Source organism: Notothenia rossii (genome assembly GCF_949606895.1).
Source record: "Notothenia rossii genome assembly, chromosome: 8".
Classification (NCBI taxonomy): Eukaryota; Metazoa; Chordata; class Actinopteri; order Perciformes; family Nototheniidae; genus Notothenia; species Notothenia rossii.
In genome coordinates this window covers 10,548,630-10,574,434 of record NC_136906.1, presented here as the reverse complement: position 1 = coordinate 10,574,434, position 25,805 = coordinate 10,548,630, and the positions used below count along the sequence as shown (strand labels likewise).

The following is a 25,805-nucleotide window of genomic DNA, read 5'->3' as shown; positions in this document are numbered from 1 at the left end:
ATCATTGATATATCGTCTGAAAATGTTTGTTTTAAACAGACTTTGGTTGGGTGACATGGTTGTAGAAGAGCATTGGATTTAAATGGTTTTAATATTGCAATTAACAATATTCAAACTCTTCCTAACTGCATTTATTAATCTTGTGTCTACGGGTAGCAGGCTTGAGTTTCAGTAATGGAGCGCATCATGGGAGGAGGTGTGTTTCAGATGATTTTAGCTAGTGCCGGACTCTTGCTGCTCTATCGGATCCTCGTGCGCCTCAGACCCGGGACTGCTCTGCAGGACGCTGTGGTGGTCATCACCGGGGGCAGCTCTGGACTGGGGAAAGGTCGGCCTCCTGCTCATTTTCTTTCTTCACTTTAGGTCACACGTACATTGCTAGTATTTGATGTGCAGCAGTTGATGACTGTTAAGTGATGTGTTTCAGTGATGTGGTGCATGTGCTTCAATTCCCTGATTTGATTTTCGCCATAATAAACAAGTGTGTTTGTTGTGTTATAGAGTGTGCCCGGGTGTTTCACGCAGCAGGTGCCCGTCTGGTGCTGTGCGGACGAGATGCAGGCCGCCTGCAGCAGGTGATCCAGGAGCTCACCGACAGTTCAACAGGTTCACAGCGTCAGGTGAGCACACAAACACAGACACGTAGTCAGACATAAACAAAGATCTAAGGGTGTCGGGTTCTCAGGCCATCAAAGCCACTGATGGTCTATTTATCTCACCAGAGTTCCCTGCCTGATGTCTCCAAAACCAATATATCACACAATAACTTTTTGTTTTTTACCATTGTCTCTCAGACATTTTAAATGCCCCTAGTATGCACATTTTCAGGTTCATATTTGTATTTCTACATTTGCAGACCATTTACATGCACAAAAACCTATGTAACACTCTTCCCCGGAAAGGAGAAAACCCACAAAAAGCATATTAAGGGCTCTAAATGTATCCGTTGGATTAGATTTGGTATAATGTCAATTCAAAACTCAACAATATACATAACGTAAGTCTTGACATGTTTTGAATCCTGGTGCAGATAAAGCTAACTGTTCTGTTTGTTCCACCACCAGACCTACACCCCCTGCAGTGTGACCTTTGACCTGGCTGACACGGACACAGTGGACAGAGCTGCAGAGGAGATCCTGAAATGTTACGGACACGTGGACGTCCTCATCAATAATGCTGGAATCAGTTACCGCGGCAACATACTGGATACTAATCTCTCTGTTCAGCGGGATGTGATGGAAACAAACTACTTTGGGCCCATCGCTCTAACTCAAGGTCAGTGAGGAGCACTTTTGGAAGCCAGTAAGAGTTTGATGTTGTTTAAGGGGTTAGAGAAAACATAATGGAGCCAAACCATTGAGAAGTTATTTAAAGGACCTTAAACCAGAATAAGGAGAGAAATGCATATCAAAGCTAAAGCAGATTTCTGAGGGGAGGAAGCGCTCTTATCCTAATTTTCTCAGCTTCTCGCCTTCTTCTTTCCTCCCTCCACAGCGCTCCTGCCCTCCATGGTTCAGAGGCGCAGCGGCCACATCGTCGTCATCAGCAGCGTCCAGGGCAAGATGGCCATTCCTTACAGATCCGCATGTAAGTTTTCTTTACTCGTTTTATGTAAATCAAACAAAAACCCGAATGATGTTTCCATCTGGTTGACTGTAAATGACGCAGGCCTCTGGTTTGTGGTCAGACGCGGCCTCTAAGCACGCCACCCAGGCTTACTTCGACTGCCTACGGGCCGAGATCGAGCGCTACGGGATCCCAGTGACGGTGGTCAGTCCCGGGTACATCCGGACCAGCCTGTCCCTCAACGCCGTCACAGGAGACGGATCCAAGTATGGAGGTGAGTCAGTGAAGCGCTAAAGAAATGATCAATCAGTGGGAGAAATATGCAGACACTCTTATTGTGTTAATATTATAATGTTAGTTATAATATGTAACATTTCCAAATTGAAAATTCTACATAAAACAATTTTCAGACCCAGAGATATCAGTGATTTTTATTCAAGAAAACGCCCTGTTTCGTTTGGTGGCCTGTAATGGCGTCGCTCTCCCGTTGCACCATTTTTGCTGTTGTTATTTTATCTAAACTATCATAAATCGCCTTTTATCCAGTTTTAAGCCAAATTCTTCTTTTTATAGAACATCCATGTTTTCAACTATATATTTTAACCATATAAAGGATTTTCAGATTTCTGGATCTTAAGTTATCCGAGGGAAAAGCTGAGCAGATGTTCGCAGCAGTCAAACTGTTTTTTAAAATGGTTTTATTTAGTGTTTTTACTGGTTTTACTCCCCCTGTCTAAGTTGCTTTTGGAAGGAGGATGCCACTACTTCAAAACATGGCTACCTTTTTACGATAAAGGTTTCCGAATCCTATCCGTGAGAAGCTGTGACCGAATCCTATAACTCTGCTACAACAAACTCCTTATTAAGACATTAATAAATACAAAACATTGCAAACGAATGTTTAATAGAAGATAAAAACAAGTTAAAATGGAAGTCCCACCAAATTAAATGAACTATTTTCTTTACTAGTTGTCCTACTGACTCTCCTGTGTTATTGACATGCTTCTTGTTTGTGAAACACAGTTTTGGATAAAACCACAGCGTTGGGTCGGGACCCCCTGGATGTGGCCCGGGCGGTTCTGAGAGCGGTCCGTCAGAGGAGCAAAGACGTTGTTCTGGCCGGTCCTCTGCCAAGTCTGGCCCTCTACCTCCGCACTCTGTGGCCCGCACTCTTCTTCAAACTCATGTCCTCTCGCGCTCGCAAGGAACAGAAACCTAAAGACGAGTGATGGAGGAGAGGAAGTGGAGCGCTCACCACCTAAAGGGAGTGATGGAGGAGAGGAAGTGGAGCGCTCACCACCTAAAGGGAGTGATGGAGGAGAGGAAGTGGAGCGCTCACCACCTAAAGGGAGTGATGGAGGAGAGGAAGTGGAGCGCTCACCACCTAAAGGGAGTGATGGAGGAGAGGAAGTGGAGCGCTCACCACCTAAAGGGAGTGATGGAGGAGAGGAAGTGGAGCGCTCACCACCTAAAGGGAGTGATGGAGGAGAGGAAGTGGGGCGCTCACCACCTAAAGGGAGTGATGGAGGAGAGGAAGTGGAGCGCTCACCACCTAAAGGGAGTGATGGAGGAGAGGAAGTGGAGCGCTCACCACCTTAAGGGAGCGATGGAGGAGAGGAAGTGGAGCGCTCACCACCTAAAGGGAGTGATGGAGGAGAGGAAGGGGAGCGCTCACCACCTAAAGGGAGTGATGGAGGAGAGGAAGTGGAGTGCTCACCACCTAAAGGGAGTGATGGAGGAGAGGAAGTGGAGTGCTCACCACCTAAATAAAGGGAGTGATGGAGGAGAGGAAGTGGAGTGCTCACCACCTAAAGGGAGTGATGGAGGAGAGGAAGTGGAGCGCTCACCACCTTAAGGGAGTGATGGAGGAGAGGAAGTGGAGCGCTCACCACCTAAAGGGAGTGATGGAGGAGAGGAAGTGGAGCGCTACACGGGACATGTTGGAGGCACATGGAGAAAAACATGAATGACTGCTTTACATGAAGGTGTGAATACATGCAGCTGAAACAGAAGAAGCTTGTACGTTGAATTGGCAACTATGGGAGTGTTTTTGTATTGTTTGGACTTCCATATATTGTAACAACTAAACTCCCACTTAATGAAGTCGCTAAGAGGCCAGGCTTGTTGCTGTGACGGTGCGATCTGAGTTAATGTTTTATTAAAGAAAGTTTAACAAACGATAGCAACAGAAAACCCCAGCATACAGCGGGTGAACTAAATACCATTAAACCACACCCAGGTAACAATTTCAGGAAGTGATAACCAATTACAAATAAGTGCTCTGTCAACAATCAATGACAATAAAAGCTGCTAAATCACTATCTGGTCCCTACATTTGTGATTGATAAAGTAAGCAGGGTTTGTCATTCAGCTCTTTCAGACATGAAGACACCAACTCACCGTTTAAAAGTAAAACTCAGGGCCGGCCCTCGGCATAGGCAGTATAGGCGAATGCTAAGGGCGCATCAATCAATGGGGGGCGCCGAAAAAGAAAAAAGAATAAAAAAGTTAGAAATGAAAAAAAAAAAATGTTTTATTATTTCATAACAACACAATTTCCCGATTTTGGATCAACAAAGTACATCTTATTATCTTATACTAACAGCACTACGCCTATATTGCGTACAGCGTCCATAAACTATGGCGCACCCCCCCCCCCAAAAAAAATCAAGTTGAACCGCCCCAGCCCCAGTGAAAACCAGAGGTTTATGTGAAATAGTGCTTTTTTTGAAATAATGGTTTCAGTGTGCAATTATATGTATTAATTTTGTATTTGTGTTAATTTAAAATAAATCAAACTCCCAAAAAAAAGTATACAGCTTTTATTAACATTGGAATTTACTGTGTAAGTGGCCGCGGGGGGGAGAGCTTTAGAGAGCTCTGTCCTGAAAGACTTCAAGATTTTCATCTATTCTCTTTTAGTATAAAATACTGAGAATAAAAAAAAGTTGTTATTAATAAACAAGAATAAAGTTTAAAAGGGGAGTGATTTGTAAACTATCCATAAATAAAAATAAAATCTGCTTACAGTTCTGTTTCATATGGGTGTTGAGAGATGTATCAATAGATCTCTTAATGTTGCACCAGATTGATGCTTTGAACTTCAATATAAAAAAAAAAATCTTACCGGGGGAGCTTGCCCCCGGACCCCCCAAGAGGAGGTTAGGTCCACCCCCCACTTAAATCATGTTCAAATGGATAGGATACTAAATACATTTGCACACATCTTGTGTCCATATCTTTCTGTTTCGGTGGTCATCCCACAACAGTGCATGCATGCGCGATTCATAGTGAGTGTCTGCATTTTGTGGGGGGGGGGGCCTGGATAACAGTCATACTGTCACGACTCAAAGCTTTGCTGGAAAGACAGTTTTTTTAAAGCTGTTTTCCCAAAATGCTTTAATTTTGGAGGACCAAAACAGTTTCATGTGTAATTCTGTCAGGTATGGGGAAAAAATACTGTCAGTGTCCGAGAATGACTACTTTTTCAATTGTTTCTGTGTCCAACTCAACATCAGCATTACAAGCCACCTTTAAACTAAATAAAGAGAACAGATGAGAATTATGTTGCAAACATTTCTTTCAACTGCTCGTTTCCATCTCATCAGCAGAAACCAGTTTAGGAGAGAACCTAATCTACTAAAATACTGGATTTGATAAAAGTGTTTGAGCTGTTTTGGCAGATGATCTACTCACAGCTGCTGCATAGATATCAGAAAGCACACCTTGTTTCTGAGTCAGCTTTACCACCACTGTAAATGATTCTCTAAACAAAGTTGCTTTAATACCTGCAGGGGAAGGAAGTACTGCTTATCGCTGACCGGAGGAAAGAAATAGCTTTTTTTATGGTCAGTTTGACTTCCTGTTATGGTCAACGTGTTTTTTCACTTATGTTGTAATACTTTATTTGAGTCACGTGAGTAGCAGCACATCCTCTGTGTTTCTGTGCAGTGTATTTCTGTTAACATAATTAAAGGAGCTCAATTATTCTCATTTTCAGGTTTCATAACTCTATTCGTTTGCCTGTACTGAGACGTATGCTTACAATTCTTTAAAAAATGTGTAGTAAAATAAGTTTCAATGCAAGGTACACACAATGAAAACAGGTTTTTATAACTCTTTATAAGCAGAATAAAAACACTTTTTTACAAACTGAAAACTTTAAAACAGGTTTTTCCTTTTTTAGAGGTCTTCTTAATATTAAGTTAAACAAAAAATATTCTGAAATGCTTATAATAAATAATCCAAATGACAATTTACGTTATGTTACAAAAGCGCAGCGAATACTGGAATCGACATTTGTACAAATAAATCCTTCGACCACAAAAAACAAACCTGCTGTTTATTCCTTATTAAGAATCATCTTCGTTGTATCTAGTGTGAGAAGATGAAGCCTTTTTTCACAAACGAATAAACAGCACAAGGGCTTTTTCATCGTAGAGTCAAAGCCCTGAAGGTGCATGGAGGAGACAAACATTTCAGATGTGGAATGACAACAAGAGCTCTCCTACAATTCACCCTCGTGTTGATGAAACAAAATGTGGACAATACTGCATAAAGAAAATGCTGGTTAATCGAAATGTGCAACAAGTCTGGATGCAAGAAGTCTGAAATTGTGTGTTTTATGTCACGGTGAGACGTTAGCCATAGTGTTTTTTTGTTAGCATCAGTATTAGCACTTAATGGGGAATTGTCGTCTCAGCACAACCAATCAGAAGACTTTACTTTTGATTAAAGAATGACAACACAACGTTGTGTCAACTATGGCTTTAGTGTTTGATTTCTATAAGTTACTTCTGACTGGAAGAGTTGAAAATGAAAGCGTGCTAAGTCACATTATGGGTGAAACATCTCGAACTCGCTTCTTCCGCGTTTTAAGCGACAACAAACCAACCTGAAGCCCTTAGCAGTCCGTTTTATCATCTCAAGAAATATGAAATGGAATGGCTGCTGGAGAGGATCGTCCAAAAGAAAAAGCTGCCTTTTTTTTTTCTCCACGGGACATTTGATCGTAAGAAACCTGATTCCAAACGCGCGCATGGCAGGATGTGTTCCTTAAATGCAACAAATACAACCTGAGCATGTGAAACAGGGCCGTATCAAATGATTTTACTTTCCTGCGCCTGCTGTTATGCTCTACCTTTGCAACCCGATTACCAAATAAAAAGAAACAATTATTTAACGTTTTCAACTTTTTTTCTCAATGCCATTAACGTAAAAACCCCCCCTCCAGCAGCTGGGGGTCTGATCTGCACACTGTATTTTCGGGGGGGGGGGGGCTCATTTGAGAGCGTAGAAGTCACACAGAGAGCAGGAAGAGACGTCACATAAAAGATCAGTGAAAAGATTTTGTTCAGATATGGCATAGTATTTTCCTGTACATGAGGTTGTGTTTTGTAAACGCGTTTGTTTTTTGAACTAAAGTGTTTCTTATTAAAGGGCATCTCAACTTAAAGAACAGTTCAGTGGAGCCAACCAGTTTCAAACTCGCTGTCGAACAACGCTGAAGGCTCACTGTTATTATTGCACTTTTACAAACAGGGCAGGGAGGAAGCTTTGGGAGAGGGGGGGCGGGGCGGGGCGGGGGGGGGGGGGGTCTTTCTTTCTCCACAGCCATCTTTTCTCAGTCTTAACGTCGCGGACTCATGTCCTCCAGGCGGCAGAGGGTCGTTGGAGCCTGGTCTCCTCAGGCGGGGGGGGCTCCGTCACAGCCAGCTCCTGAGCCAGGTCGTTGAAGCGGGCGATGTAGTCCACGCTGCTCTCACTCATCATACAGGCCAGCTGAGAGTCCATCTGTGGGAAACCAGAGAGTTCAATGTAGTGCAGTCTGAACAGCCGCTCATTAGCATTTAAAGCTACAGGCACAGAATCAGCACTTTTGAAACCGGGCTGAAACAGAGGGGTTCATGGGATGCTACAATGATCTGTTTGGTATTCCAGCCAAACACTTCAGAGACATGTTTTTTGTATATATCTGAGGCCTATAATAAATGTGACCCGCTCTATCGAAACCAGTCGGAAGTCGCAACGGCTCATTTCAAAAATAAACGTGGATTTGCGTAAATAGTTTTTCGGGCTTCGGGTGTTTTGTTTGATTTTAAATAAACAAAGTCTTGGCTTTCAGAATGTGAAACTTTTATTTCCAAAGTCAGACGGAAGTTGACAGCTCTCCCTCGCCACTCCGCTGTTCCCCCTCCCTCCGCTGAAATTATGAATGTAAGGCGTATAGTAATCACAGATAACACGGCAGGGTCCGTGACAGTTTGTTTTCATCTCATTTCAAATAAACAAAGTCTTGGCTTTCAGAATATTAAAGTTGTTTCGGCAAATTCAGATGATCAATACAACTTTGAACAACTTTTAACGGCATAATTACAAGCGGAGAACGGACCTACACACAACAACAACAACGTCAAGCCTTTGCGCTCTGAAACTACGGGGCGGCCGTATGCGTTAATCGCACGTTAACATAATTAGAGGCGTTAACTTGACTGCCCTAATTATGATTATTGATGCATTACTGTGTACATCACAACAGTGTTGCACTTTGTAAAGGTGGGGTTTAATGTAATACTTTTCATTCTGCTGGCTAGCCTAACCTGAATCTGCTAAGATACTCCAGCTGGAAAATAGATGTAGTGTCTGTTTACAGAATGAAGAAGGTAAAAGTACAGTAGATGTCCTTATTCCACTACGGTGTAAAGATAAAGAATAGCAATGTCTATCTGTGCAGAGAGAGAAGTTACTCTTCTCTTTTGGTTCGTAACCCGAGCTTCTCTGCTTTGTGCATGTTATTGAAAGCAGAGAATGTTGAACTTTATCCTATCACTATGGAGTAGATGTTACTTGCTCAGAACACTGACACCACCGGCGTTTAGACCTTTTTGTTCCTTTTAATGAGAATGGGCTCAACTCACTTCTGCCACGTCTGGAAGGCCACGGGACTGAAAGGAATCGTGGGAGTTGCAGTCCAGGAGGCTGGGTCCGAGCAGAGCCGTGCCGCTGGAGGGGCCGGAGGGGGTGAGGGTGGTCCGCTTGCCCTTATCAGGAGAGACCATGCTGGCTGCGAGGAGGAGAGACAAGAGAGAAGGACCGGGACACGGGAAACAAAGTCAGCTTTATGGGATGTCGCTGCAAGAGGAAGTCTATCACTAGGGCGTTGTGATTGTGCATTAATAAGAGAAGGAAAGTGGGAAGGCACAAAGGGGTCTTTGTTAAGGGTACTGTGGAACGTGTTATGTGTCTGATATTAAAGTTAGTATCTATTGTTTAACAGCCACACAGTTAGAACATGTGTTTTCAGTCTTGACATTTTTTTATACCAGACAAAATGTATCCCAAATAAACCCCTTTTTCTCTACGGGTTAGTAAACAGGCGATGTTCAGGGGGAGATAATAGGCCACATAGAAGTGGTGTTCATCATCTACATGCTGGTACACTCAAGATTATAATAATGGCAATTTCCATACTCCATTATATCTCATACGTTGTGTTCCTTTGCTAAAAAGGATTGAGTTTCTTACCACATTAAAACGGCAAGATTACAAAGCTTTTGCCCCCAAAATTCATATACTTTAAGAGGTTATTAATACGCTTATTATAGAGCGGTTTAGTCAAATTTATATTGACACAAAGGCAGTTGCAGTCTGTAGGGTTCTCGATGTTCAGCTTTTCGGTCCAAGGCTTAAAGTTTGATCTGTAGTGTCATCGCTTTGGACAGGAAACAAAGAAGGTCTGTAAAGCTTAGGCTAATGTTTGTCTTCATTTGAGAGAGAGAGAGAGAGAGAGAGAGAGACTCACACAGGAGGCATCCCAGCGTGGAGTCAGACGAGTCGCTGGGGTACCACTGGGGGTCGTGGCTGGGCGATGGGATCCAGCCTCTGGACGGGCTGACGGAGGGGGACGACGACAACAGTTTGGAGCCGTCGTTGTTGCTCAGCTTAGCGGGAGAGAGGCCGGCCTCCTCACCTGCAGCAGAACAGGAAAAACAGCCATTAGATTACGCACAATGTCAAACAAACCAAGCGTCTCGGGAGAAAGAAGAAAAAAAAATTCTCACTTCTGTGCGAATGACTTTGAATGCTTTGGCTCATTACAAACGTGTGTACTTGCAGGAGTATTGCTTGTTTTGAGTTTGTACGGTTAAATGCACTTATCATAAATCGCTTTGGATAACCGCGTGAGCTGAATCAAATGTAATGTGGGAACACACCTGCACCGTAGTGGGCCGAGTTGATGGCGAGCTCGATGAGGGAGTCGCTGATGTGTGTGTGAGATTCTCCAGGAGTCTCTTCAGGGGGGCCGGGGAGAGAGATGTCCAGCAGCGAGGCCACGCTGGGGGGAGCGAGGAGAGAGTCCGCACCCCCGCTCGCTCTGGGGGAAGGTGAGAGGTGACCATTCTGTGAAAAGAAAAAGACAGTTTATTCGATATTCTAAGGTTTTATTTCCTGAAAAGATTTGTTTTTCAGCTGCCTGTTTTCATGTGCTTGTGTTTTCTACCCAGCTGGCCAGGCCTGGATGCAATAACATGACTCTTCCCTGTTGTTTCTTTCACTTATACTGATTTCTAGCACCTATCATTGTAAGTAAGGTCTGCACAAGTCCCTGCACTGAAGTAGTATTAGTAGTACCCAAATCTCTAAAAACGGGGCTACAACGGAGCTGATTCAGATTTGAGTCTGATATGACGTAATATCGGAAATGTAGGCTGGCTTTACACCCACGGGCCAATCAGACTGTTTTGGACGTAATATGGGCGCTGCATGTTTACGTTAGCATTGCTAACACTCAGAGCTAACCTGTAGAGCATGTGTGTGAAGAAGCAGGAAATACAAAGGAACTCACCTTGTGGTATAACCGGCAAGAGAGAAAGCCTTTGAGCTCCATACTGTTTCAGAAACAATCCTTGATAATCCATGATATGGCGTTTCATCACCGCAGTATTTAGTTTAGACAGTAGCTGCCGGGTCCCACATAAGCTCAGACCCCTCCTTTTTTTTTTTATCGATTTCTTTTTATTTTTTATTAAAGCTTTATACCCCAAATCAGCACTTTTGAAACAGGAAGTGAAATGGAGGGATATGAGGCATGGCTAGAATTAGTGATCTGTTTGGTATTTTGAGCAAAACACTTCATAGACGTGTTTTTTATACATTTGTATATATCTGAGACCTATGCTATTGCCTAAAAATAGCATGACAGGTCCACTTTAAAATATCCATCCCTAATAACTACTGAGATATGTGCAACAAAGGATAGATATGAAGGTGAGGGGGAGACATGAGACCAAAGAGGAAGGTATGTGAAGACACAAAGTGAAGGAACGCTCCCAGGCTGTATCAGTGTGTGTGTTAGTGTGTGTTGCTGACCTCTGGGACATTGTGCTGGAGGAGTTGAGGTCCAGGTTCAGCATCAACAGAGGGTGTGGAGTTGAGCAGCGCGGTATGAGCAGTGAGAGAATCCGGCTCTCTGCAGGGACTGCCGGGGATGATACCTGCCGACTTGGCTGCCAGGTCAATGGCACCTGAAAGAGAATTAAGAGTTATACCAGGGATCTGTCACATCAGTAGATCCATGATCAACTCAAAACACACCTGTTCAAACTGGCATTTTCTTTATAATCTGTACCCTGTGTCCTTTTGTAGTCAATTTCCTGTTGTTTGTCTTGTCTTACCCCGGCTGATACTTCACTAAATCCACTGTTTTAATTGTTCCCTATATTGCCCCTATGCCCTGTAAGGTGTCCTTGGGTGTTATGAAAGGCGCCCCCCAAAATAAATGTATTATTATTATGAGTATTAACAGTGGCTGATCATGTAATGACGGTTGCAAAAAATTCAACCTAAGCAACAGCGCAGTATAAAAATGGAAAGCAGGAAAAGTGAAACATCTTTCAAAGAGTATTTGTTCAAAACCATATTGTCTCTGTGGGATCATGAGGGAGTAAAGCATTGTTTATATACTTTGAAACTGAATCTCTATTTTGTATACAAACCCAGAAAATTCAGGGATCAGTGTCTTACATTTAAATAACTGTAAATAGTTTTACAAAAGCTTGATTTGACAAAGAAAGAAAACCATTTCAAAAGATCATTTTTGGTGGTGTATAACAAACGTAACTTTGATTATGAGATAGCGCTTTGTTTATCCAAACTTTAAAATCCTGACTGTCTTGTAATCTAGAGGGTTACTTTTATTTTTTAAGGTCAGACGTTTTAAATTCACTTTAAGAGGTTTTATTTTTGTTATCTTTTGTTTGTGTAGGATTCCTGAGAAGTAAATGAGTCATTTTGTCAAATGATAGACAATTAAACAAAACATATCTATGACTAATACTGTTTTCTTACTGGACGATGAAGGATAACAAGAGGAGGTAAACTAATGCTCAAAGTTCAACTGTATAATATAACTGTAATGATGCACTGAAATATTGTACAAGTCTATCTAAACTGAAAGTATTATTTAGGAGCCAAATCATTAGTGGTTATGAACAGGACCTGTAAAATCCCATTTGTTGTTATTTCTTGTAATTGTAAAAGTAATTTCTTTCTGATTGTTTTGTCAAAAAAAACAAAAAGCAAACAAATTAACAAGACAAACATGTTGCTAATGACGATGACCTAATATTTTACTTATAAGAAAAATATATGCTAGAGGGGGTAGGACCAGAAAAGTTTTTTTAAGCTTCTTCTTGCCCCTGTCTAACATGACGAGACTATTTGAGAATTATTATTGGGTTTTTTTATTTAAAAAAATTGTACTTTGTTATAATTATTAATTTGAGTGAGAAAAAAGAGAACATATATATATATTATTGTTGTATGTTTTTGTTTTTGACATGTTCAATAAATTGACTAATAAAAAAAATAAACTCAAACTACATCACGCATTTAGTTTAAAAACTAAAAAGAGAAAAACAGATATGTAAAATGAGAGCAGGACGCACTGGAGAGCTGGCTGGCGGCTGCTGAGCTGGACGCTGACGGGGAAGCTTTGGACTGGAGGGGGCGGGAGGAAGAAGGAGCCAGGCGAGTGTGGATTGGCCGGAAAGATCCAGTTCCTGAGGGAAGAAACAGGAAGTGAGAGAACAAGAGATTAGCAGGGTTGTTGTTGAAAAAGAGAAATGACATTTAGTTAGTACAAAGAGAACACTAGCCAAGTGTATTATTAACATGTATACATCATTAAGCCTGTTTTAGGTCTTACTTTGAACGAACTGTTTACTTTTGCTGACAGGAAATTGTACTGTAGTGTCGTGATGTGTGAAGAGTACCTGTGGCAGAGGAGTTGGAGAGGATGGAGAAGGAGCAGACGTGCTGAGGAGTGTCTCCAGTAGTTCGGGGTAGGAGTGTTCGCTGTGGAAGAGAGAGAAGCAACTGAACTACATGCACAGTTTAACGCAGCACAGAGAAGCATTATAGAACATTTTACTGGTACAAACATTTCCTTATTCCGTAAGTGAGCAGATTCCCAATCCAAACCCCACCACCGCCTACTCTTCATGGATATTTTGAGGTTATGTTCTCACACAAACATTTAAAACGTTTTGCCATGATCCCTTAGGCTTGATTTCAGAAGCCTGCAAAAACTTTGGCTAGATTCACACTAATGCATTTTAGTTTTAAAAAAGGTATAAGGTTTACTGTGTGTACAAACAGCGATTTTTTGAAACTTTTATGGCTTTTGAAACTTTATCTGATAGATGAAAAAATATATATATATAAAAAAAAGTGAGAGTGATATCACTTCCAACATAAGTACAAGGCTGGAATCAAACCTGGAATGTTGTGGTTTTCAGGCATATGCTATAACCACTGTGATAAAAAAACGAGTTGACCCAGTTTCATTGTTTTTTAAAACGTTATAAATACACCCGTTTCCCTCTTACCTGAACTACAAGTGGTTTCCGAAGTTGCCTGTTTCGAGGTTTTCTTTGTCTTGAAAGGAAAATATCTGACTGCATCTGTAAGAAAAACACGAAGAATTGTAACATGAGACATGGACGATGTAGTCTTTGTGGTGTCAAATAATGCTGACTTTCTCCTTACACTGATAGAGTCGAGCTGCTGTTTGAGGGCGAGCTCGGCCTCCTTGTTGGGGGAGAACATTCTGTTGTGCCGTGAGCTGTTGGGGGGCAGCGTGGTGGGAACTGCAAACACGCCGCTTTCTGCCTCGCTGCCTGCTGTCGACCCCAGCAGAGAGCGGGGGAGGTTGCGTCCACCTTGAGAAGAGGAAAAAGGTCAAATGTGTCGTTTGAGGAGGTTAAATAATACAACCCGGTCTCACGGCATTTCGTGTTTTAGTCACGAAATTAATTTAATCTATTGATTCATGTTCACCAACACCATTTCCGCATTTTTTCCGTGTCACACAGAACGATTTGAAAAGCAATGTATTTCTATTGGTAGTATGTTTCGTGTCTGCACCACGTCTTTTTGTCCGGTCGGGTCTTGGAAGACCAGAAGCTGTGTGGTTCATAAAAACGTTTTCTTACTCAATATCTTCTATCCCTAAGCCTAACCCTTTTATTTTAAAATTGTATAATGTTGGTGTTTTTTTTTGTTTGTTTTTTTAAATGGGGCTCAGAGCCTCAGAATACTGAAACCTGTATTTCTTTAAATCTTGTTTTCCTTCTAATTTGTTATTATTTGGTGCAGGCCTGAAACATACCACCAATAGAAATACATTGCTTCTAAAATCGTTCAGTGTCAGAATACTGAAATCTGTATTTTTTAAAATATATTTTTCTTCTAATTTGTTATTATTTAAATTGATTTTAAAATCGTTCTGTGTGACAAGAAAAAAATTGGGAAATCGTGTTGGTGAACACGAATCAATAGATTAGTTTCGTGACTATAACACGAAATGCCGTGTCACTGGGTTGCATAATAATAATAATAATAATGTATTAAGCCACTGAACAACATCCAGTGAGTAATATTATAAAATAAACATTAGAGCAACTCCATAATACTTCATAATAATTACTTCAACAACAGCACAAACACACATTTTCAGTTAAGTCTCCTCATCAGTTGTATCAGCACTTACATTGTTGAAGAAACAAAGCTGATATGATAAATCTTTCACTATAGTCTATATAAAGCTGCAGTGTCTTTATGGGTAATCAGCTCCACTGAATGCACAGTGAGAGCCTGTAGCCGTAGCTTTAGCTATGTGAAGAGTACCTGAGACTCCAGCGTTTGGCAGGTGCAGCCGGGCCCCTCGGAGAGAGGGCGGCTGCCGGCCGAAGCTGGGGCTGCGTACCCCTGCTAGGGGACCCTTCCCTGGGGGTGTTTGGGCCTGGTTCTGCTCCTCCTGATGGTTCTTCAGAGGAGATGTGGGGCAGAGCTCTGGAGCCTGGAGGAGAAATTACATTATTGACACTGTCTGCTCAACATGTACATTTCAAATGTTATGTTATTTGTTCAGTGAAGTTTAAGGGTGGCACAGAGCATAGTTTACAATTATACAATTCACACTGTGCAAATAAAGCGTTACAGAATATGTAACGTCTTACATTTAATTGAGTTTACCCTTTATCTATCTTGAAAGGACTTTTTGTGGTTGAATTTAATTGGCAATGCAAGTTTGTGTATAAAAATAATAATAATTCAAAAACCAATATAAAACAATTATTATTTAAAGTTAAATTTGTCTTTCATGCCATTGTGATGCATTAAATCAAAGTCCACGTTTGACTGTAAAACTCCTAATCAGATAATTAAGACACTCAGAAGTGTTAGCAACCACCAGAAGGTATTGTAAGAAGTAACAGTGAATCCCTACCAATGGTTTAGGATTGACCTCAGTTGCGACCAGTTTGAGCAGGCAGCGCAGGACCCGCTGCGTCCTGTTGGGCTTCAGCTGACCCGAAGCTTGTCCGTCTTCCTGGTTGCTGAAAGGAGCGCCGATGGGCTGCCACTCGTACTCCAGCTGCAGCTTGCCAGGCTTCCCGAACATCAGGTAGAGCTCGGCCAGAGTCACGTTCTCTGCGTCGCGGGCGCTCCAGCCCTCGCCTCTGATCTGCTCCACAGCTCGCTCTTTGGATCCCTGCAACATTCCCTCTTCCGAGCACGGATTCTTTCCCGGGGGCGTCTGGTTAGCTTCTGGGGAAGACGTGCAGGTCATCGGCTCTTCTTCGCACTGACCCAAGGAACCTTCTGTACCGCTACACAACTTATCCATGCTTTTAGTCCCTGCTAAACCACTACCAGCCTCCACACCAGTAGAGGGTCCCCCTTCCCACATCCCCTCTTCCCTTTGAGCCACAGTCTGCTGCGAGGAGGCAGCCATAGTCTTCTCCTCTACCTTTGGAGAACAGTCTTGTGAAGGCTCTGGGTTAAGAGGCTCAGATCGTCGACCATCACCCGATCCAGCAGCGACACCGCTTCCCCGTGCAGATTTAGCACCAGTCCGAAGTGGTTGGGCCGTGTGAATACCCAGAATCTGAGCAGCCGGCAGCTCCTTGGCGTTCGGCCGGGTCTTGCCACTTTCCAGCCAGTGTACAGTGCAGGAGGCCTTGGAGTGGACCACACGAGCCACACCGGGCAGCGTGGTCAGAGTGCTGCTCTCAGCGGGGTAGAGGAAGAGCTCTTCCGGCTGGGATTTACCGGGAGAGGCTGTGCCGGACTGGCCGCCCTCCAGAGCCTCCCTCTCCATCAGACTCTTGAGCTGAGGCGTCGGGGTCAAGGACTCAGACGTCACTGATGGAAAAAACTATCTTTTTTAAAAACACATATGCAATCGATACTTCTGTACGAGGTTGCAAACAAACGGAGGTTTTGAAAGGATACGATGCGCTGGTCGTGATACGTCCACTTCTGTTTCAGATACTCTATGAGGCTGGAGACTTTCCTGTGGAGCTCCACCACCATCCTGCGTTTGAGAAAATACAAAATAGATCATTGTTAGTTTACAAGCTGCTGTGGTGCTGGACATCACTGCTGAGTAATGGAGTTGTAATGCTCATAATATATTAAGACCTTTTATGTCCCAGACCACATTTATTCTCATGGATATCATTAATATGACCATTCATCTGGACAATAAAAAAATACACTATACATTTATTATTAGGAATTATTTGGACCATTTTTCAAAGCACATACCGGTACTTATATAAAGTTTTAAAATTGTGGTTTTGGTCAATCTCGTGTAGTCATGTGGTTTTTATTATTTAAAAAAAAAATATATATATATGTATATATATAATAGCACCAAATTGCAACTGAAGTAATCTATCTACGGTCACGTTTCACATTGAACATGTGCTCTTTTATTGAATAAAACTAAACGCCTATGTTATTTATTCTATGTGCATGTTTCAGTGTCCACTGCCTTCAGGGCGGGGCGGGGCGGGGCTCCCCCCCCCCCCACACACACGCAAATGCACACACTCACAATCAGAGACAAGAGCGGAGGAAAGGAGGAGAACAACAGCTCTGCTGTCTGCCCGTTTGTGTCCCCCCCCCCCAGTTTCAAATTCGTTTATTATTATTTTTTAATCGCAAGCCGTTATCGTCACGGGAGAAGGACGCAAAAAGCCTGCCCAGGTGGACGCGCGCGAACGCGACAACGAACGTAGCGTGCGCATTCTAAAAATAGCTCACAGATGGTGAGCAGGTACCGCGGTTTTGAACTACAGTATTGAATTTGACAGAAAACAACAATGAAACGCCAGCAGAAGAATAGTCTAATGAGTTGGGTGAATAAAAAGACAGGAGATGTGAGTTGGTTTATTCAGTAAATTAGCTCAGGATAATTGGATGTTCTGTCTACACCTGTTGATGTGAGGCTAATGCAGGATTTGCTAGCTTAATGCTACCGGCATTTAGCGGCAGTGACTCAACAAATTGCCTCTTAAAATGTATCGTCAGCAATGTATGACAAGCAGACTGCTTGTTTAATGTTAGACTCAAACCAATAGCTCAATATGATCATGACACGATTGATTTCATATCAGAGATCAGATGAGGTGGAGCTGCCTTCAGCAATAGAGGATGAGGCAGAGAGAAGCAGCAGCAGCACAGGAATTGCAGCAGGTATGTTATATGCTGTAGTCGGGTGAATTAAATGTCTCAATGAAAGGAAGAAGTGTAGGCTACATGATAAGAAGGGAATACAGTTTGAAGTAAAGTAATAAAGTACAGTGTAACACTGTACTTTATTACTTTTTAATGTACAAATACTTTGTTACTGTACGATATCAATAACAATAATCCACAGCTCCTCTCTTTTTGTTCGGGGTACCCGAGCAGCACCCTGCCAAGGCAGTAAACCTAGGGGAAACACTGCGTTGTATAACTGAACAATGGCAAATGATTGTGAAAATGTATTTTCTTACATTCAAATCTATTTCACTGAAGTGCCAGAGCACTCTGAAGACACTCAGTGTCGAGGAGAGTTTCAAAACTGTTTCTGCTTGACGCATTGTTATACCTTGACAATAACAAAGAAAAGTTGACTAAACGTTCCTGAGAGGATCGTCTTGCTGTACAAAATAAATACATTTAACGTTCTGCTTGTAAGATAATTATTAAGGAAAAAAATTGTGATTGTGTTTGTAAATAATAACTCCTCTCAGACATTAGTTAATAACATGGCTGACCTGAGGCGGGGGTTGTGGGCGAGGGTCTGAACCCGAGCCCAGGAGTGGTTACTGCGCGGCTGGAGCTCCACTGCCACCTTCAGGGGGAGACGCACCGGCTTCTGGTCCTCCTCATCGCTAACTCCTGCAGGGACACAAAGACACAGTGTCAATGTGGAACACTCACAAGGAAGCAAAGCCATTATGGTATTTTCTGCAGACAAGGGCTGATGCCTAGGTAGAGAGATCGTATAAGGAACTATTCAAGAAATACCGAACCTAAAGCACGACTTGAACAGTACAATACAGAGCCGAGTGCAATTTATATCATTTGATTAAAAGGGTTGAATTATCTTGTACACTTTCATGCTAGCATGCAACTACAATACAGTAGCCAAACTCAGTGGAACAGAAGAGGAAACAGAAGAGGAAACGGAACACAACAGGATGAGACCCCATGCCAAGACTTTTTGCAAAACAATGATACAAAGGTAAACATGAATAAAGAGGGGAAACATGGCAGATGCAAGTGTTGGGGTTTTAATATTTCCTCCTTGGTTAAAGCATATGTTTTGTACGTTTGGTGAGGGGCGCATGCCAGTCAGTTGAACCAGTGAGCTGCATCATCTCCATCCTGCCTCTCCTCCTCACTTTGCTGCCACAGAGTTACCATGGAAACGCCAGTAACCCACGCTCTGCATTTGTTATTGCTAAAAACCCCGCCCCCACAAACCCCATGTCTCACCATCGCCATGGTTTTTATTTTATTCCGCACTGATGTTTGTTTACTTAGTATGTATAGAGTGCGGTGGGTGTCACATGCTCACCGTCTGGGTCACAGAGTTTCTTAAGGGCTCGGCACATCGGCGCTTTGATTCGTAAGTTCCTCCCTTTGGAGCGCACCGTGGTGGCCCTGATGGAAGGGAGAGGACAGCAGTGAGTGAGGATAGCTTTTATGGATCACATGCCCTACAGAATAAGCTAAATGACCATTAATAACATTAGTACAGCACAGTAGGTACATTATACAATATCAAACAATGTGTTAAAAATGGTCTTTTATGTATGAGTCAGTGGTAACAGTAGTCTGATATTACAAGTGTTCCTGCTGCTAATGCAAATGACTTGTATTTGACACATGACACTGTGACCTGATACTGGGGGTGAGAACTAGTCTTTGCAGATGTGATATAGTAATTTAAATGAAAAACTACATACGTGACAGTCCCGGATATGTGCGTTAAAACACAGCCGTTATTTTTTAACATTAAAATAAATGTGTGTGTGGAAATGCATTTTGTTTTAATTTGACTACCCACTTACCCTTGCTGGATTAATTCGTTCAGCTTTGCCACGTTCTTATCGTCCATCACTGTCAAAGACAAAACACAGAGCTGTTTACGACACGGTCTCACAGGAGCAGCTGTCCCCAGTGACCGGGAGGGTGCAGCGCTTAATCACATCCCTGGTGTACCAATCTAACAGCTGACAAACACCGGCGCACAAAACAACTTTGCATTCATGTTAGTAAAGCATTCACTTACACCCTCCAACTTTTTTGCGGAGCTCGGCGTAGCAGATGAGGCCGTACAGTTCTTGGGAGGATTTCTTCAGCACCCTGGAGTACGCTGAGAAGGAACGAAGGAAGTTAACACAACAGGGGCTCCAGTTTGTCTGAGAATGGTTTTTTTCAAGTATCTTTTGGGACAGTCTCCGTGTCTAACAAAATGCTTTATAAATATCAACGTGGGAATTGTGAAACTAAATAAAAAGCTTTTTTTTACCTGGAATATATTAAATATATGACTAAAGAGAAGTCTTCCCGTCCTCATGACACACGGAGTGACTAATATAATCTAAAGCCCATGGACACACACTTAACTTTTCTAACTGAAATATCATATTAATAAATGGTGTGTTATTTACAATTTTTTATTTGTATCTTTGATTTAATTAATTGTATTCATCTGTGTGAATCTGTGCGTTCCTGTTTTTCCATTTTACCCTGTTGCTGTTAAGCTACTGAATTTCCCCACGGGGATTAATAAAGGTCCATCTTATTTTATTTTAATATCGTTACAAAAGGTTATAGGTGGAGCTACAACTCTAAAAAAGATGTTCTACCCTTCAACTTTCACAGGTCCCACTTTTCTCTTGAGTGAAACAGATAAAGAGCTGCTCACCAGTTGCAAAGTCGATGTGTTTGGAGATCTTGTGCCAGGTCCGGTAGTAAAAGTGTCGAACCTGCTCCTTGTTCTTCACCATGTTGGCTGGCTTGCCTCTTTTCTTGTATTTCATGGCGATGTTGTTCTGGATAGCCTCAAAATCCTTCCCATGCTGGAGAGAAGAGTAGTTAAGAGGTCAGTAATCTCTTTGCACTTTAAGTTAAGTGTTTTGGTTCAGCCCCTTACCTCGTAGAGTCCCTCAAAAAAGCTGTTTTTGTCCTCTGTGCTCCAGGACTCCCACTGCCGCCTGGCCCTCTTCTGGTTGCCAGCCTGCTCCTCCTTCTCAGCAGACCCTTGGCCCTTGGAGGCTTTCGACACTCCCCCTGTGGAGCCGGCCACAGGCCCCGACTGTCCCACTGCCCCCTGGGAGGAAGAGCCGTTCTCCGCCCCTGTGTTACGCAGAGACGGGAGCCAACACATAAATCAGTCGTGAAGAATTCAGAGAAAGGAAAAAAACACAACTTCTATATCACAATAAAAGATGTAAGAATTTTGTGAATTTCGTGACATTGTTTGCAGGGCAAGGAAGGAAAAATGCTAAAGGTCTGGGAGATGTTAAAACAGATTCACACAAAGCCACCCACTGCCCTTCCACTGCACAAGCTGCAGAGCTCCCCCTTCTGGCGTTCAGCTCTGGCAAGGAGGCAGGAAAAACAATCAGTCCCTACAGCCGGGTCCACAGGACACAGGTCCAAAACCAACTCCTGACGGCCCCAGAGTTAACCCCAGCTCACAGCACAACGCCAGAGGCATTAACACAAAGTAGGGCTGCACGATATTGGAAAAAACTGACCTTGCGATATTTTCTTCCCCTGAAAAATACAGGAATTGAAGAAAAGACCGTTTTTATTGTTCTCAAACCATCCTTTCTTGAACTTTAATGCTATACAATTGGTATTTTTTTAACAATATTTAACCGGATGAAGGATTTTAGTCACGGACTTCTGGATCTTAAGTTATCAGAGCAACGAGCTGAGCTAGCTCGGTTATCCTGCTGTGATCTGATCAACAATGGTTGTGATTGGTGGTTTGCTGTGCATGCAGAGCCTGCATGTCACTCAATCAAGTGCCCCTGACATGAGAGCCGCGCGACTTTTCCTTTTGTAGCAAGCAGCAAAATAATTGTAACATGACGTGTTTGAGTTCATTTGCCTACTTAATCTCGCACGTCCTAAAAAATATATATATATTTTTTTGTTTGTAATCGTACAGCCCTAACACAAAGTCACTTGCTTTGCAGCACTGGACTATTTTGAGACATACATGCCAAAACGGGGTGTTTGTTCACAAATACAAATCGGTGTCAGGGTCATATACACCATCCTAAAAGTGTCTCTCTTAAAATAGATATGCACCAATATATCATCATGTCAAAATAAGTAGGGCTTTCTTAGTAAACTGGTCATCACTCTAAATATACATTTGATGAAACCATCACAGTGTGCTTCTCTTTCCAACAACAACAACATCTGTCAGGGCACACCGACTCAAATGTTCTCTGATACGAGTTCAATTACTTTTTGCCATATTTAAGAAAGAAATACTGTGTGCTGTCAATACAGAGCAGCATAACAATACACACTGGAACAAGGCTGTAATAATTCCTCTCAAGTCTGGGAAACAAAAACAAAATCTTCTAGTAACGAAGAAGCTGGTTTTTATTTGGTGTGGTTGCACTATAAAAACAGGTTTTCAAATGTCAGATTTTCAACATCCATATAGCTGTAAGTATGTAACATAAGGGACATGCCACACCCCCACTGATAAACTTTGCATAAGTGTTTCTCATGATTTGTGGTCACTAATCAACCAGACAAATCCTTTGGTGTGTTTAAGAGGCAGTTAAGCCTAAGGGCCTCAAGTAATGTTATTTTCTATTTTTTATTCAGTGTCAAAGATTTACTAACATGACAATGCTCCACTCAGGCATTGTTAAAAAAAATGTTAAGTGCAATAAATTGATACTGCTCTTTTCTCCTTTTGCTTAAAATTAAATAAAAGTTTGAGCAACTGTCTATATATAACAATACTCTATAATAATGCTCCTGCCCTGCTTTAATTCCCCTGCAGAAAGACTGAAGTATTTGTTTGTTTGTTCTTCACTCACTTGATAATGACAGTCATAAAAGCCCTGGTTTCTAAAGCCATAATGTCAAGTTTCTAAAAGAATTGTAACTGAGAGTAGTCAGATCTTAATCAAAACTTAAGTTGTGACCTTTCATGTTCCTCATTTTCACAGAAGTGTTTCACAGGATGGAATTGCAACTCGGGTCGAAGCAGCCTAAAAAAAATCTACCCAGAGTTCAACCCAGGCTGTGGCTGAGGGAGTTTACACCCAGCAACAAAAACATCACTTTAGCCATCACTGATAATAATAAACAAACAGTGACAGCAAAGGGCAGACCCCCGCTGCTAATCCCACCTTTAAACACTTTTCCCTCTGAGCTGGACAAATTAAGTACCTTTGGATTTTGCCCCGCCGTGTCCATTGATGGTGGAGCCGATTGAATCTTTCCGGATGCGTTTGCTCGGAGGTCGGACGCTTGATCGGAGAAAATGATGCTGGTCGTGACAAGGAGGGGTGGGATCCGCTGAGGTCTGGGACTGCTGGGTACAGCCAAGCCCGGCTCGGTTCGGTGGAGAGGCGGGCAGCACCGGAGCTGGACCGGGGCTGAGAGCCGGAGCTGATGGATTAAGGATCTCCTCTCCGTCGTCTCCCTTTGTACTGCGCTCCTCGCTCGCCTGCTCTCCGCTCTCCTCCTCGTCGCAACCTTCGGGCTTTCTGGACGGATTCCTCCCCCCATCGACACCGATCCCCTCCCTGGAGCCCAGTGTCATGCTGCCAGAACACAATCAGTGAAAAATGGTTACATTAAGAGCAAAGCAGTGTGCAAAATTAACTTCTAAAGACGACGTTTACTGTCTCTCAACATGGCCGCCGCTGTTTGTTTCAAATCCCCTCTCCAGTCCCGACAAAACAACACCAAATATATGCATTAAACGTCTTCTTATAAATTATATTCAACAATTAAAGCAGTTTAGTAACTGCTTGTGGTGTTTTACCGAGTGTCTCTCGGCTCAAATGGACAATATTTCAGGTTGAATTTCAACTAAATTCAAATGCGAGCGCTTTTCAGTTTAGCGCCCTGCAGAAACGACAACGAAACCCCTCCGTGCATTCGACCTCTAAATAAAGTGTTTATTTTAGACATAATTTTACCCATTTTCGTGCTCTTCGCTAGTAGGCGACGTCTTCTTTCTCTTCACCATGAGTCCGACCGGTTAGATTGGAAAATGCTGATCAAATTTAGCATAATAAAACCGAGAGCGATCTCTACGCTTTCTGCCCTCTTCTTGCTCCTGCTTCGACTGAACTGAACTCTCTGCGCAGTTCAACTGTTTTCCATCAGTAAAAACATTTCTCAATTTTCTTTGCAACAAGAAGTCAAATTAGAAAACCACTGTCAAAAAGCATTCATTTAAACCGTACATTGAAGAAGAATGTAGTGTAGCATGTGATAGAAGAGATTGGTACGCATAGATAGCTGTATTAACCTGTGCGCAAGTGGACTTTGCTTGACACTACGTCACCATCGCCTGAAATCATCACTGCAAAACTATTTATTTGTATATACATATTGAAAATGTAAGGCTTTGTGTCAACCCTATATTTGCTAAGGTTAGTAACGCCTTATGCATGTACTTTTTCCTATGTCGAGGCAGGACAGGCTTGTTGTGGCAGTTGCACATCAATACCTAGTGTATTACATTGTCTTATTTTGTTATAATGTGTGAACATGACAGGATTTGTAATATTGGGTTTGCTCTAATGGAGAGCATCAATCTATACATTTCTGAATAGTCGGGAGTATGTGAAGGCAGAGGATTGCAGCAAGAGACAGCTGCGGAAATAAATATGAATTGATGATATGAGAAGTTTCTGTATGAAAATGACTGGGGGCATCCCCTTTCCTACATTCCTACACAGCTTTTTAAATTCCTGTTTTGGGTCACCTAAAAGCAACATCTTAATTTCTATCACCCACAAGATATAACAGATCTGACAGCAGAGAGGGTCCTAAACTCCTAAGTTCGTTTTTACTTGAGCTCATTGGAATCTCACAACTACAATTGAATGCAACGGTTTTAGTTTATACTTCATCTCAAAGTATGGTTTCACCATAGGTTCAGGTTGATCCCAAATCTTAAGGCATTGTACTTATTTATCAGTTTCATTACATATTGCATCTTCAAAGTTAGATTCATCAGCCTGGTGTTTACGGTCCTCTGCTCTGGTTTTATACTAAAAGGTCGACAACTACACGCTAAGTGCACGGTGAAAAACAGTTAACAAATGACACGTTTCTATACAAACAGTTTCCGTTTACATCGGCGTTATAAGCTATATAATATGCATACAAGAGTTTCCTCCATTCATAACGTGGTACCTAGCATGGCTGCTGTTGTTGGATAGCTAACGCTAACGCTGTGGCAGCCCAACAAGCCCTAACGCTGCAAAACATGCTTGTAACATAATGCTTACTATATGTAGGAGCTCGAACAGTTTGTTAAAAAGATAACACTTATAAAGGTTAAGGAATTACCTGAAGTTGAAGCCTGTCGATGGTGTTATTAGTGAAGAAAAAGGCTAGCATTGCTAGCTAACGGCAGCCGTCCAGCTTGTTGCCGATGACAGTTCCTGCGGTTCTACTGCACACGCGTTTAGAAACGCCCACTACAACTCAAAAACAAATGCTGTGATTGGTCAGAGATACACGAGGGCGACGGTTAGGATTTGATTTACAGACTGCTCAGCCAATTGCGACTGAGAGAAACTCCGCAATGGACCAATCGTCACTCTCTTCCTGTCATGTCTCAAAAATGTGTTTTTAAATCTAAAGGCATTTTGACAATTTAATGATCGAATCTCTTTTCAAAAGCAAACCGTAATTTAAACGAGATTAGATCCCTGCAGAGTAAATATTCAGCACAGTGAAAAGATGTTCCACCCAGAAAGTGATTGACATTTTGAGGATCAAATCCATAGGCGAAACTCAGATGATGCACTTGCAATTAACCCTGGCGTACACCGAAAGTCACCCGGCAAAGACGTCTTAACATGGTTATAACTACAGAGCACCATCTTACGTCACGCAAATCACATTAATTCAATGATATATGCACTTTCATTTTGTCAAATTAGTCAGAATCATCCCACGCTGCCATTGTTCAGATCAGGCGCCCTAATGTCACAAAACAAGCGTGCGATATGGAGTTTTTACACGGTTGTGCCTATTTAATCGCTCTGTTACCTACAAGCAGGTTGGAATTTGCCGTTCATTTTTTACTATGAATGAAATATCACTAATCACAATACAACCGCTTCAGTAATGTGGTTGCCAAGAACATTTTAGTTTCAAAACAG

General features: G+C 42.3%; 2 protein-coding genes across 3 annotated transcripts; one reads left to right on the top strand and one right to left on the bottom strand.

Annotated features, from left to right (window-relative positions):
• The first annotated feature begins 131 nt into the window (after positions 1-131).
• On the top strand, positions 132-3,887 carry dhrs7b (dehydrogenase/reductase (SDR family) member 7B). Its single transcript, XM_079645390.1, has 6 exons — positions 132-328; positions 502-620; positions 1,065-1,275; positions 1,495-1,587; positions 1,688-1,840; positions 2,590-3,887. The coding sequence occupies exons 1-6, from the start codon at positions 175-177 to the stop codon at positions 2,793-2,795; spliced, it is 936 nt and encodes a 311-aa protein (XP_079501516.1). The 5' UTR covers positions 132-174; the 3' UTR covers positions 2,796-3,887.
• Positions 3,888-5,669: 1,782 nt separating this feature from the next.
• On the bottom strand, positions 5,670-25,779 carry cramp1 (cramped chromatin regulator homolog 1). Of its 2 annotated transcripts, none has more exons than XM_079645389.1 (20): positions 24,985-25,779; positions 22,843-23,219; positions 20,567-20,769; positions 20,339-20,492; positions 19,700-19,783; positions 19,479-19,527; positions 18,983-19,068; positions 18,177-18,300; positions 16,363-16,444; positions 15,356-16,240; positions 14,755-14,926; positions 13,615-13,787; positions 13,455-13,529; positions 12,840-12,921; positions 12,513-12,626; positions 10,936-11,090; positions 9,780-9,966; positions 9,368-9,535; positions 8,484-8,629; positions 5,670-7,359 (listed from the first exon to the last, which is right to left on the bottom strand). In XM_079645389.1, exons 2-20 carry the CDS (start codon positions 23,216-23,218, stop codon positions 7,210-7,212), a joined length of 3,465 nt encoding a protein of 1,154 aa, XP_079501515.1. In that variant the 5' UTR covers position 23,219; positions 24,985-25,779; the 3' UTR covers positions 5,670-7,209. The 2 variants fall into 2 exon arrangements, with proteins under 2 accessions (XP_079501515.1, XP_079501514.1); XM_079645388.1 differs by lacking the exon at positions 24,985-25,779 and adding an exon at positions 23,601-24,499.
• Positions 25,780-25,805: the final 26 nt, after the last annotated feature.

Coding starts and splice junctions, on each gene's coding strand:
- dhrs7b (XM_079645390.1), top strand. CDS start 175: ATGGAGCGCATCATGGGAGGAGGTGTGTTTCAGATGATTTTAGCTAGT. Junction 1,276..1,494: donor GCCCATCGCTCTAACTCAAG/GTCAGTGAGGAG, acceptor CTCCCTCCACAG/CGCTCCTGCCCTCCATGGTT. Junction 1,588..1,687: donor CATTCCTTACAGATCCGCAT/GTAAGTTTTCTT, acceptor GTTTGTGGTCAG/ACGCGGCCTCTAAGCACGCC.
- cramp1 (XM_079645388.1), bottom strand. CDS start 23,650: ATGGTGAAGAGAAAGAAGACGTCGCCTACTAGCGAAGAGCACGAAAAT. Junction 20,770..22,842: donor CGGCGGGGCAAAATCCAAAG/GTACTTAATTTG, acceptor TGCGTAACACAG/GGGCGGAGAACGGCTCTTCC. Junction 14,927..15,355: donor AGGTCAATCCTAAACCATTG/GTAGGGATTCAC, acceptor TTTCTCCTCCAG/GCTCCAGAGCTCTGCCCCAC.